At 45.7% G+C, this 14091-nt stretch overlaps 1 protein-coding gene and 1 long non-coding RNA gene across 11 annotated transcripts in view; one reads left to right on the top strand and one right to left on the bottom strand.

Annotated features, from left to right (window-relative positions):
* The first annotated feature begins 5 nt into the window (after positions 1 to 5).
* Positions 6 to 7275, top strand: LOC140687823 (uncharacterized). Its single transcript, XR_012062435.1, has 4 exons — positions 6 to 551; positions 2341 to 2516; positions 5945 to 6123; positions 6227 to 7275. It is a non-coding gene; the product is annotated as an uncharacterized lncRNA (long non-coding RNA).
* The window catches only part of CAGE1 (cancer antigen 1), a 34436-nt gene continuing 26464 nt past the window's right edge, over positions 6120 to 14091 (bottom strand). For 5 of the 10 annotated variants that reach the window (XM_072945710.1, XM_072945709.1, XM_031688076.2 and 2 more), the window contains 3 exons: positions 11857 to 11925; positions 9297 to 9327; positions 6120 to 6278 (listed from right to left, as the gene is read on the bottom strand). In XM_072945710.1, coding sequence (XP_072801811.1) covers positions 6210 to 6278; positions 9297 to 9327; positions 11857 to 11925 — 169 coding nt within the window. In that variant the 3' untranslated portion in view covers positions 6120 to 6209. Of the gene's footprint in view, positions 6279 to 7712; positions 7910 to 9207; positions 9328 to 11855; positions 11926 to 14091 lie in introns of those variants that run through there. The other 5 variants (XM_072945706.1, XM_072945707.1, XM_072945708.1 and 2 more) reach the window with 5 other exon arrangements.

Below are 14091 nucleotides of genomic sequence, written 5' to 3'. Positions count from 1 at the left end.
TTAATCTCTGAAAATCCTTTAATGTTGGATATTATTTACTGAAAAGAAAACCAAGTGTGGTAACTTACCCAAGCTTAAAAGCTACTCAATGGCAGGTGCAGGGTTTGAACCTGGCAGTCTGACTCCAGACTCTGTGTTCCCCTGGCCTAGGACACCTGCTGCTCTCCTCCTGCGCTGGCTCTGCTCAAGGCCTCCTTGCCCTGGAGCTCCTGGAAAGGCAGCTTGCGATTGCTGCTGGCACCGTCTAATTCTGTCTGCTTATGTCACTGCCTGACAGTGCTGGTCTCGACCAGCTCGGCTCTGCTCCACCAGTGCCACCAGTGCCACCACCGCTGAGGCAGCTAAGGCACCTGGGAGAAGTGGAGGCACTCCCTAAGGAAGCAGCCCTCCACTTTGCTGAGGCCTCCCACCTGCACACGGCTACCAAAGCCACCATGCTGTGCCAAAGCCATCAGGACTGCCGACACCACTTTGATGTGGCTGAATCTTGCTGAGTTCTCTACTGGCAGAGGAAGAATCTCCCTCCCCAACTTTGAGGCACTGTCCTTTTCGTGAGTTTCAAATCAGACCTGCTCTGGGTTCCTGATGCCTGACAGGTTTTTTGAGAAACATGTCCTTTTGTTTAATTTGCTACTGCCCCCCACAACAGAATATGCTGTGGATGCTCAGGATCATTAACAAATAGGTCTATTAAGCCCCAGTTTCTGTTTCGATGTATTATCCCCCCCAGGTAACCAGGTAGCTAAGGAACTTCCTCATGTCCTTAAACCTTTGCTCAGCTGTCACCCGCTCAGTGAGGCTCACCCTCACTCCCAGTTTAAAATTACAGCCCCCCAGACACTCCCTTGCACGCGAGATTTCTACTTCCCTCTTTTTTTCATAGCATTTTGAATCTTCTGACACAATCTGTAGTTTATTACAGCCCCTGTCTGTCTCATCTTGAGGCCAGGGATCTTGGTGACTTTAGTCAGTGTTACAGCACAGCGCCTGACACCAGTGATAATTCAAAAAACGTTTGTTGAATTTGTTGTATTGTTACAAGTGATATCTTTCCTCCATAAATTTGCAGCCTAAATTCAATTGTAGACCTAGTACAAGATGAAAAACTATCAAGCAAAAAAAAGTTATATTGATTATATGCAAGCAAAGACGTGTTTTCACCTAACAAGGGCTAAAAACAGTGAGTTAGGTATTTTTGTACCATACTTCACTTCTGAAAGAAAAAAATTCTTCTGTGATCCTTGTGTAATGAATGAGTTATTGGGGGGGGGAAGAAACAGAAAATAAGATCTCATCCCCCGTCGGGACCTCTGCCCAGCTCGTATTTCCTGAAAAAGAACAAAGTTACAACCACCTGATGACTCAGCACCAGAACCCACCACTTTCCCCCGTCTGTGCCCTCTCTGCCCTCCTCTCTGTTCCAACAAAAAAATGTTTACGGGCCCATCAAAGGTCGCCCACCATTTTTGGTTTGGTCTCATCTTCTGCTCACACCATCTGATTCTGAAAACAGCCCCCTCTTCTCTACCGTATCACAAATTTCAACCTCTCCAATTCATGGCTTCCGTCCACATACGAATATACTATAATAGTGCCCATCTTAAAAACCAAAATTCTCTCGTGGCCCCTGTCCCCCTCAGCAACAGCCTCGTTTCTCTGCCTCGGACACAGTAAAACATCACCACTCACCTCTCAAGTTTCTCCTCCGCCTGTTCCCCTGGGCTTTTATTCCCCCACCCCCGCTGCACTAACACACCTCCATCTCAATTAAGTCTTCATCTGAGCCTCCCTCAACCCCCTTCTATAACACCTGTTTCTCAAGGCTCAAGGGCCACCATCCTAGCCTGGTTTCCTCCACCCCACCCCGCTGCCTTCTCCTCCACCTGGCCCGACGTGTAGGCCTGTTAGAATGGATATGCCATGGAGGACTGGAAACCTCACCAGCCTACATTCTGTGAGAGGGTTGGGGGACCTCCACATACCAGAGTGATAGGAAACGCACCAGTGAGAAAGGCTCCAGCCTCGCTGAGAGGACCAGCGGTCCCCTATAGACCGTTACAGAACTGGGCTGAGAGCAGTGAGAATGGAGGTGACACCACTAACCATCAGAAACAAGGTGGGAGCAACTAGCGCCACAAGCTGCAAAGTCAAAACAGGAGATGGGTGATGGGGAGCAGGCAGGAGGGGTACTGTGTCGAAAGCCATGGCGATGTTCATAAGATATGTGGGTGTTCCAATTATTGCTTAACTTGTACAATTTAGAAATCAAGAAACATCAGGAAGCTGACAATAGTGACCCCAATACAAAGTCATGCTCTCCTCTCCTGTTCTCAATCCTAGAACCCAGTAACTGGGGAGGAGCTGGGCTGCCATGACATGGAGCCTGAAACACCACGATGGCTGTGCAGTAGCGAGCGCCCCATCCTTCCTCAGAGAGACCTGTGGGCGTTTACTCACGGGAATCCTGCATTGCAGAAAGGGGAACATCTGGACCCTGGAGGACTGTTGCGCAGAAGGTCAGAACTCCTATTATGTCCAAGACTCGATGTGCCAACATGGCCCCCTTTTGGGTGGGAGTACACAGAAGCCAGATGAACAGGGTCCTTGCCAGGTCCCACTAGCAGTGGGTCCTTCAGTTTACCAGACACACCCATACCTGGTTCCTGACAGTACAGATGGAATGGACACACTTGGTGGCTGAAAGAACCCTCACCTTTGCTCCTAGTAAGAGCATTAAGAGGATGAAAGGCCAAGTGGAAGCCTCTGAAAGTGCCACCACCACTCCCCTCCCCAGCCAAGGCAGTAAATTTAAAACATAACCACATCCCAGGGGAATGGCAGAGATGTGCACTGCTCTCCGAGGGGTGGTGGTCTCTGTCAAATTCCAATTGAATTTGCCAGCTGGCCCCTGCAAAAATGGGATAGCAGATGATGGGGAAATCCTGAAACGTAACCAAATACTAGCCACAGCACCTCCTGCTCAGATGCAGCGGCTGATCACGGTTTGTCCTACTGACCCTCCTCTTGCATGTTCCCTGAAAACAAGACAGACCAGAACCCAGGAGGGGGCGGGGGTGGGGGAAGTAGTGACTGACTGCAAACAGGTGAGAGGAAACACTGTGGGGGAGGGTGATGGAAATATTCTAAACCTAGGTTGGATGATAACTGCATGACTTTATAAATTTACTAAAAATCATTGAGTTGTACACTTGCAATAGGTGAATATTATAGTATGTAAATCATCCTTCAATATAGGGAAGCGTATGTTTAAAAGGTCTAATTATTAGTTGTAGTAATTCCTCATGTACTTGTGTACTGTAGTTTTTAGACCTATTTGAGATAACAGAAAAAAATGTACATTTTTATCTGTCTCCCAACCCTGGTCTCTAGCACAAAACTCCTGAAACCCTTGTAAATTCCCAAGAGATGAGAACCCTAGGGGTCTCTTTTGCTCTAACGGTGGGTGGTGGGTGGGGAACCTCTGGGTGGGCTCGTGGATAGGAGCTGGTCACCAGAAACCATGATCAGAAGCTGAGGATTTTCAGCCCCACCCTCCATTCTCCAGACAGGGGAGAGAGGCTGGAAGTGAAGTTAATAATTAATCATGCCAGCAGGAGGAAGCCTCTGTAGAAATCCCAAAAGTACAGGATTCAGGGAGCTTCCAGGTTGCTGAACACATCCAAGTCCTGGAAGGGTGATGTACCCCAGCTCCATGGGGACAGAAGCTTAGGGCCCTCCCAGACCTCAGCTTATGTATCTCCATCTTGAGCTACAGATGTTCATCTGTATCCTTTAATAAACTGTTAAACTAAGTGTTTTCCTGAGTTTTGTGAGCCTCTCTAGCATATTAATGGAATTGGAGGAAGGGGTCATGGGAACCCCTGACTTAGAGCTGATCTGTGCTGGCACCAAGAGGTGCCAACTTGGACTTGGGTTGGCATCTGAAGTGGGGTGGGAGCAGTCTTGGGGGACTGAGCCCTTAACCTGTGGGATCTGATGCTACTTGCAGGTAGATGTGTCCACACTGAGTTAAATTGTGGGACCCCCAGCTGGTGTCGCAGAGAATTACTTGGTGGGGGAAAACCCACCACACAACTAGTGTTAGAGGTTTTGTGAACGTGGTAGGAAAGTGAGCATAAAGGGGAAACACAGGAGGAAAAAAAAACTAAGTTTTTCCTAAACACTCTTCTTCCAGCACCAAAGCTCTTGGATTAGGGATGTTCAAATCCTCTAACCCAAACTGAGACGCAAGGCAGCAGCAGAGCAGCTGTGCTGTGGAAACTTGAAGATCCCCTTCTTGCAACGTTGTCTTTGGCCTTGGCCCTGTAAGAGTCGCCAGCCGTGCTGCCAAACTGTTGGATTTTCACTATGTGCTGTTCACTAGAATTTTTAAAAATTAATTTTTTAAACAGAAGTACTGGAGATTGAGCTCAGGACCTCATGCATGCATGCTAAGCATGTGCTCCACCACTGAGCTATTTCCCTCCCCACTAGAATTTCTTAAAAACACATTCTAATTGTTCTCTTGCAGGCCTGGTCTTGCTAAATACAGGAAGATCCTTACCCAGTTTCACAGCTTACCTCTCACTCACTTGTACCAAGAGTTATATTTATACAGTCAAATGTTATAATCTTTTAACCACAGACACGATGTATGGAATATTTACATTCTGACACTGATATTAACACAGTCCTCTAATTCTTAAAATGCTGTGGCAATTAACTCAGTTCTCACAACAGCTAGTATGGAGGAGTCTTGAACCTAAATCTTACAATTCCAGGTTGTGTGCTCTTTTTGCTGTGGCTGATGGTCTCCCAGGAGCTATAATTTAGGAAGGGATGTGCTAAGAGTCATTAGAAAGTCACAGAGTAGAGGAGATGGGTTATTACCTTCAAATAAGGATGAGGGTGACATTTCAATTAGGCCTTGAGAGATACACATTTTAACCAGGAGGAACCGGGTGGTGGAGGTGAAGAAGGGAGTTCAGTTAGTTCTAGGACACGGAAACAGTGTGGGCAAAGGCACACTCGTAATTTGCGGCCCGAGCATGTAAGGCAGTGAGTTCTGGACTACAGAGTAAGAACTGGAGTCCCTGCCCATAAAATGTAATTCAATGCATTATTTCAGATATATACAATGAAATATCACACAGCCTTTAAAAAAGAGGGCAGCCTAGTGAGACTGGCTATATGGAAAAAAACTTATCAGAAACACTATGAGTCCAGACAGCCTACTTGATTAAGATAAGATGTGATAGCTTTAGAGGAAAAGAGGGCTGCAGGAAGGATATTTTTAAAGGCGAGGGTAAGAATTCCATGAAGAGTTATAAACTAAAGGTGTGAGAGTGAAAATGATTGACGGAGCAAGTCCTCAAGAAGATGCAATGGGTCAGAATTAAGGAAACAAGGAACACGGGGGAGAAGAAGAGAGTGGATGAAAATACAGAAGCGGTGAGGAGGAGAGGAAACTGCACCTCGCCGTCCTGCCCTGTGGCGAGAGCTCCGCTCTGTGAGGGCAGAGGCTGCAGCTACTTCCGACCTCGGCCTCCCTCCAGCCTCCTCCACGCCCCACGGCACAGCTCGGAGCTGCCCTGACCAGGGCTGTGCCCCTCCTTCCGCCTCGGAGACCACTGTTCATCAGTGATCCCTGCTCCCCTCCTCGCCCGTCGTCTTCAGTCCCCCCTGACCACGGGATCCTTCTCAGCCCGTCTTTAACTGCTTATTGAATACGTCCCCGGATGTTTCACGGCAACCTTGCGCTCACCCCACCTTCCCCTCCCGTTTTCCCCACCTCTGTGAAGACTACCACAACCCCGACCCCAGCCAGGCTCCCTAGACTCCTCCCCCTTCACTACCATAGCGAATCACCAAATCCTTTTCATTTCGCCTTTTAAATCACTTTGCATTCGTGTCTTCCTCTTTATTTCCACCGGCACTACTTCAGTTCCGGGATAGGTTTTTCTAGCGTGGAGCACTGGAGGAGCATCTCATCCGGTGCCTCTGATTCTGGCATCATTCACCATCACCCTATCCTTTACGGCACTATTAGGAGGATCTTTCAAAACACGTAACTGACCACTCACTCCTCTGCTTAAAATCCTTCAGAGCTTGCTTCTCATAAGGGTAAGTTCACACTTCTGAGCACGGCACGTACCACTGTTCCTGATCATCTGCACCTCCTTCCATATGAGCAACGTCGGTTTTACATTTTACTTGTGGTTCACAGGTACCTCGGACCTCCACGCTGTGAGTGAGCAGAGCTTCCCTCTCCTGTGCACCTGGGGAACATCCATTCAGTCAGTGACGAGGATCTGGCTCAGGTGTCATCATTTCTGTGAACTCCGCCCGGAGGTTTTCTCACATAGTCCAGGGCCATCTTGTCTGTGCCTCCAGATCAGCTGGGACAGTTAGACCCACACCACCTAGAAGGGAGTCACGGATGCACCTCCCCCAGTAGATTACGTGGCCCTTGGCGATCCCTGCCTGGTCTTTCATTTTATCCTCAGCATCTAACAAAGAGGCCGTCACGTGGTTTATTGAAAGTCACTAAATATTTACTGAAAGGTGGACTGGCTTAGACTCTGCATCCCTGAGCCACATGCCAAAGGAGGCACACTCCCTGTGAGACAGCCCGCAGGTGAAAGATCATAAATGTCCAAGGCAGCACTTAGCACACAGCCCTGCTTGTAGACAACCGTGTTAACCCTCCCATTCCAAGGGGTTCACCACAGTCGTGTGCAGATTCTGATGCCAAGTTAGCCACCTTTATCATAATATTTGTCTTTCTCCTATCATATCTTAATTTTCCCTAGAGGGTTCCATGAAACTAATAATAATGTCTCTTTTTAAAACTTGAATCATCAAAAAAAAAAAAAAAGAAAAGCCACCACCACCAACAAAAGCAAACAGTAGAAAAAAATAAGAATGCATTAAAAAAAAAAACCCAACTTGAATCATTTCCAAAGCTTGCAGGGATTAATTTTCTCAAATGAAGCACTGTTACAGCTGCAACTCACTGTGCCTTTCTCATGGTTTGTCTTAAATTGTATTGCAACTTTTTGAATTTGAGAAATTAACAAATTTTCTGCTTCAAAAAACATGTAAGACCTGTCTTTAGATTCTTCAACAAAAATAACTTCAACAAACAACTTTAATTTATTCAAAACTTCCTTCAGGGCCAGATAGAGATTATTCACGTACTTCCCTCTTGTACTTACCTGACTAATTTATGTGCAAAACTAATTTCAGTGAAATAAAATAATTTCTTCCCTTCCATTCAAGGTATATTTTGATTCAATAATGAGACCTCCATCCTGGCTCTGTGATTTATCAAAAGGATAATATGTATTTTACGTACACTTCATTTTTCTGATACAGCTCACAAAAAAAAATCAGCTGTCTCTAGTTCCTTTGTTTAAATTCAGAACTAATTTCTTGAAACTACGTTAAGGTGGGTTTTAATTCCAAAGGATTTCAGTGTTAAGTGTCTTGCAAAATTTGGTTAGTAATAGGAAGAGCTTGCCGGCCCAGAGAGAGAGAGAAACAATATTGGAGTGAGATAGATACAGAGCTAGCTTTAGGTAGTCCCTAGAAGGCCTGGTGGTTCAGGAGTAGTGTTCTGCGAGAGTGAAAACAGGCAGGTCCTTGGAAAAGAAGCCACTATGTTCACCTGTTTACGTTAAAGTAGAATATGCTTGTTCGCAGGAAGAAATTAGAAAAAAAGTCGTCACTTTTGTTTTGGAATGTGAAATGTTACCATTTATATAGATTTTAATGTGTCATTTCTATGGATTGATCTGGGTACTATACTTAGTAATGACTGCTCCTGGAGTGGTTGACAAAAATGATTGTTAATCTTCAGTCCTGTTTAATCTAAGTCATTTCTCTTTCCTTCTAAAATATCTGGCATCTAAAAATGAAAGGAGAAAATGTTTCTTAAGTTTTCAGGAAAGACACCAGGGACAGAAGAGCTGATTCTTGGTTACATACAGAATTCTTATTCCCTAAACAGCTAGTTCTTGACTACATATGGAAAAGGGGTACAAGGAAAACCTGCAGACAGACAAACTCCACAGATAATACCAGTACTATATTTTAATTAAAATTTTTGTTTGATTCAACCTTTTCCCAGTAAGGAATATGACAAGGAACAAGGCTGGCTGAGTTTCATCTTCCTTGGTTTGGTTGCCAGCTGGCAGGATTAAGGTTCCTTATAACTCAGCTATTGCAACAGTGGGGTCTCAGTGGGGCACACAGAAACATGTCCCTTGATTGCACCCTCTCCCGCAAAGCTTGGTCACAAAGAGGCCCCGCTATTCATGAACACACACACTCGTGGCCTGGGTGGGCAGGGCGGCACAGCTGTGCCTTCTGTTGGCAATTACTCCAGCAAGTACAGCGTTGGGCCTGGCTCCCAAGTCTGCCTAATGCCAACTCCTATTTAGTACCTATTATGGGATAGGTGCTTGGGAGTACCAACATGAATATGAGACAATTCCTGCGCTAAAAGACTTCTTGTCAAGCCAGGGGACATGCGAGCAGAGAACAGGAAGGAAGTGTGATAGGTGCTATTTTATCAAAGGGTACAGTGTGGGCACCTGGGAGGAACAAGGGCGGGAGAGGCTTCGTAGAGGAGCCGGAGCTGGAGCTGGCAGGGGTTTGCGAGGTGGGAACTGAGGTTGTAGGGAGAAAAGGAGTGGGCAGAGTGCACTCCAGGTCGGGGACGCTGCATGGGCCAGACGGAGGCATAAAGGTGACAGAGCGTGGTCAGGACACTGCAGGCAGTTCGGTACGGTTGGTGTGCATGATGAGGAGGAGGAAGCAGTGGATGAGAAGGTGGGATACGAAGGCAAGGGCTGGATCACAGAGGGCCTTCACACCACGCTGAGGAGCTAGACTCCATCCTGACTGTGACCGGGCACTTAAGGGTTTCATGTAGGGAAGGGATATATCATATTTTGCTTCTAAAAGATCACTGTCTACTCTGTGGAGGATGGAGGGAGGGGGGCAAAACTAGAGGCAGAAACACGAGTAAGGAGATGACCGTAACAGGCCAGGTGAAAGGACGAGGGCTTGACGTGAAGCAGTGGACGTGGGCATGAAGCCCAGGGAACCACCACCACTGGAAGGAGGGGCTTCCAATTCCAGGACCAAGGAGGCCCTCATCTGAGGACAGAGGGGAAAGCTCAGCTGAACCTCACTGGAAGGTAACTTTAGGAACTTGTATTTAATCGGGTGCAACTGTCAAATTACATGGAAATGTAGCATTCTTTACAATGATCATCAGTATGACCTACCACGGTCATGGACTTCTGATGACTTCTTCGTCTGTAGGAAACAGAAAGAGAATAATGTAAAATAAACAAATGAAAAGGAGCGGTGGCGGTGAGGACCAGAACAGCGAATACAGTGAGCGAAGGATGCTGTTCTGTAACACGTGCTTTCCCTCACTTTTCAAAAAGAAACTGTGATTTAGGATAGAATGATGAGACCAGAAAAGACTAAGACAAAGCTTTTCGGTATATAATATGCGGATCGTTCTTGCTGCAATGACAGAAAGACACTGAGCTACAGTCTCGTTCTGTTTTAACATTCTCATAGATTTACTTAGGATCAGATTCTTGTTATTACTTGAAAACCCAACAAACTTCCTTGAAAGCGATGAAGAACTAGAGGCCAAAATAAGACATCTGAGACTGTCAAAGTCACTTTATCACTTTTTCTCTCCATTTCCCACTCTTTCCACTACTGAAGACAATTGTCCAAAGCAGCACCGCAGCTTTGAGACGATGCAGAGGTGGTCTAAAGCGTATTCACGTGTTGAATTCACTGAAGTCAGTTGGTCCACAGGAGGCTTCATGGATGGTGGGGGCTGAAGGCTGATGTACGTCTTAAGTTTTCTAAGAAACGGCCTCATCAGCTAGAACGGGCCTTGAGAGTTCTGCTCCATCTCACACACTTGCTTCATGGCCAGTCTAAATCTGTACCAATGGGCTTCAAATATGCCATGGAGATAGGCCAAGTATAAGCCAACAACTGTCTAAACTAGGGAAATGTGTGAATTTATATGCAAAATTTCTTATTTTAAAATAATCCTGGAAAAAAATATTCCACAGTTTCAGCAATGCAGAGAAGATTCATATTCAGTTTAAATGAGCAATTACTGATTCTGTATAACATTCCAGACCATCAGATCATAGTCTTCCACATTACGGAGAAAATCATAGTTCACCTGTCACTTTGCAAATAATACCATAAATCTGCTAAGGGCTTTTGAATTTTGAGAACACAGTTGTATTTGCAAATGGCATGAGGAACAGACGTGACCCATGACATAATCCAAATGCCACTTTCACGTCTGCCTCCCACTTCCACTTCAGACTCTTTTCACTCAGGGGAGCTTGTCCCCTTTGCCGTTGGCCGAATATGCTGCAGGCCCAGTGATTTCTTTGCTCACTCTAAGGTGACAGCCAGCCCGCACTGTGACGCTCAAGCACAGCTCAGTTCAGTAAGCAGAACGTCCAGTCTTAAATACAACGGACGCCTTCATCTTCATTCTGGAGCAGAACTCCTCATCCCTCTCTCCAAGCTAAGGCTCGAGGGCATGGGCACCACCTGTGCGTGAAGGTTAGTTTCTGCACTCCCTTCACCCAGCACCTCCCCACTTTGCAGAAGGAGGGAGGAGAGGCCAGGCGACGAGACCTTTTCACTTGGCTGCGTGGCTTCAGAGCCCCTGGGCTTGGCTGGTTCTTCCTCTGCAGAGCTTGCCACTGCTGGGGGCTCTGTCCTACAGTTCCCTCGGCCCAGACTGACGCATCTCTGTCCCGGTGCTCACCGGATACTGCTTCATCAGCCCCTAAGCATGCAGGAACACCCTTCCCACCTCTAGCTGCCGGCATGCCTCCAGCCAGCCTTGGGAATAGCCCAGGATAACTCAGATCTCACCTGCCTGGTTCTTAAGAGACTGTCACATACATTCTTCGTCCTGATGACAAGCTCGGGGGGAAGAGGCCCCCTCAACCCAGCCCTCTGTCATGCTGCCTCGTGTCGGGCTCTTGTTTTCTCCGTCACTGACCCTCTGTGTCCCCACTTTAAGGAAGCACATTTCAAAGCTCTTTAGGTGATCTCCCAGAGGCCCCGCACCAGGCTTTAGGTAACAGAGGCAGGATGACCTGGGGGGGGGGGCTTACAACATGACAGAGTCAAGGAAATCTCTTCTGCAACCTTCCCTACTCTCTGAATATTCTGTATCCTGGATCTGGCCAAGGGATATGAGTCATGACAAAAGGTCTTTGAAATTTCCCCCAGGACCTCTGCACAACGGGCAGACTCACTCATCATGGGAATGTTCAGTAAACGTTCTATTAGCATCTTAGGAACTAAGCCAGGAAGACCCCCGTTTTAACATCCTACTATGGTCTTAATCAACCCCATAGGGTTTGTCCATATTCCTTGTATCATGAAATACTGAGAGCTGAGAGTCTTCTAAAATAATGGATTATAAGATTTAACATTAGTGTAAGAAAGTCTGGTTATAAAATCTGGTCTGCTGTGTATCTACATCAGGGTAAGCTGTTTTACTGTAGGCAAAATCTTAGCTCATAATTTTCATAGTATCTTTCTCAGAAGTGATGGTAAGTTCCATGAGGGCAGGGAGCCTGGCTTCCCAATTTAGGTCCCCCCCCCAAAGATTTATTAAACAACTATTTTATCTAGGCAAAATACCAAGCACTTTTATATAATTTATCTTGTTTATCATAAACTGGGATAAAAAAGGTTTTTTAAAAAATGTGTAACAGTATTATACATATGTACTAAAGTTAAAGACATTATTGTCTAGAAAAAGAAAGAATTTACCTTGGTCTTCTGGCTTTTTCTCTGGGCCTTCTAATTAAGTCTTCCAAATGTTTATTTCTCTCTTCTAAACTGAAAGAAGAAACAATTGAAACTTATGACTAAAATTGACTTTTCTAAACAAACACTTTGCTAGATTCACTGGAGGATTTGTGTAGGTAAATCTGATGGTGGTCTACCATCATCCACCCACCTCACTTGGTGGGCATCTGGAATTCTCTCCCAGCAGCTCAAATGACTTACTTTCCCTTTAGAGGGTGCAGTGGTGAAGAAGGCAAGGAGGAAGCGGTAAACCTACAAAGTGACACCTGGATGATTTTCCACTCATTTCCAGAGTGAGTAGAAAGCTGAGTGCTCTGCGAGTAAACCCAACACGATCCTGAGGGTAACAAGTTCAAAACACTGCCTCCCCTCCCCCGCCCCCTGAGCTGTGAACTGCTTTAACGTGGGAAAGCAATCAATACTGTTACAGGAAGGACTCCAGCTCTCAGGTGGACTGCCAGAGATCTACTGCTTTTCAGGCTCATAGCAACAGAGATCCTGGTGGGTTCCCCCGTTGCCCCTAGGAGGCCAAAGTCACTGAAGACAGTCTCCTCCCAAACTCCCTTGCCATCCAGGGAGGGCATGTAGTGTCCCGCGGCTGCTGTGACCAATCACCATGAAGGCGGCAGCTTTAAACCACACACGTGTGCTCTCCCACAGTGATGGGGCCAGGCGTCCGAAAGCAGCTTCGCTGGGCTGAACCCAGCTGTCGGTGAGGATGTGCCCCCCCACCCGCAGGCTCTGGAGGAGGAGCCGTCCTCTGCCTTGTTTTTTCCATCTTCCAGAGGCTGCACTCACTTCTTGGCTCTCGGGCCCTCACTGCACCGCCTTTTCCAACCCTGCTTCCACAATCAAACTGCCTTCTTCTGTCATCACATCCCTCTCTGCCTCCCTCTTATAAGGACAACTATGAGTGCATTTAGGGCCCCCAAGAATAACCCGGGATGATTTCTTCATCTCAAGACCCTTAATTTAATCACATCCACACAATCTCTTTTGCCATGGAAAGGAAACATTCACAGATTTTGGCACTAGGATCTGGATATGGTGGGGGTCATTATTTAGACTGCAAGAGAGGGTAAACAGACCCTCAGAGGACAGGAAATTCTACTGCGGGGGCATAACCTCAAACGCCTGTGGGAGAGTCAGGCAAGTATGTGACAAGACTCAGCCAGACAACTGCAGATTCAGACAAACCAGTGGGCATGTACTGCCTAGAGGAAGAAACTGCTTTTCACCTCTTGCCAAATGTTGCCATGCGGGAATGCTGTATGTAGCAAGGATGTCAGATCTTATTTTCAAAGGGGAGATGGAAAGCTACATTTTTACAGAAAATCACCCTTTTTAAATTTTGGCAATAATTCAAAAACATTTTGTATAGCACATGGACCAAACAAAGCACATCTGCCTCAGGACGTCACTTGCAGGCTGTCGTGTTGACCTCTCTGCCTTAGTGCCCGGGGATTGTTGGGCTTTTGTTTTTAAAGGTTGAAGAGGAGAAGTTGTCTAACCCGGGAAGAGATAACAATGTTAAACAGGCCCTTTGGACACTAATGAGCTCATCTACAAAACAGAAACAGACTTGTAGACATAGTAAACAATTTTATAGTTACCAGAGGAAAGGCGGTGGGAAGGGGTAAATTTGGGAATTTGAGATTTGCAAAGGTTAACCATTATACATAAAAATAGATTAAAAAAAACAAATTTCTTTCGGACAGCACAGGGAACTATATTCAATATCTTGTAATAACCTTTAATGAAAAAGAATATGAAAACTAATATATGTATGTGTGTGTGTTTTGGTCAGCACACACATGCCTGGGACATTACGCTGTATGCCAGAATTGATGCACTGAAATTGATTATATTCAATTAAAAAGAAGTTATGGTTAGAGAATTATATTCAATTTCTCACAATAAGAAAATTCATTGTATATGTTAGATTGGTGTACTTTTCACGTCTGTGTTATGCTTCAATAAAAAATTTTTTTAAATGGAAAAAAGTTATGGTTCATCTAAATACTTAAAATTAGTATACTTTATATATGTGACAATTTAATAAAAATTTTTATTAAAATAAAAAACCAAACAGGCCCTTTGAGGCTATCATGCCATATAGTCAGAGAAACAGCATGGAGTAAATCTGTATTTCTGGAGTTGAAAAGAAAGGCCTAAACATTGGAGGATGAGGATACC

This window comes from Vicugna pacos, chromosome 20 (assembly GCF_048564905.1).
Source record: "Vicugna pacos chromosome 20, VicPac4, whole genome shotgun sequence".
NCBI classification, from domain to species: domain Eukaryota; kingdom Metazoa; phylum Chordata; class Mammalia; order Artiodactyla; family Camelidae; genus Vicugna; species Vicugna pacos.
This window is presented reverse-complemented; position numbering and strand designations above follow the sequence as displayed.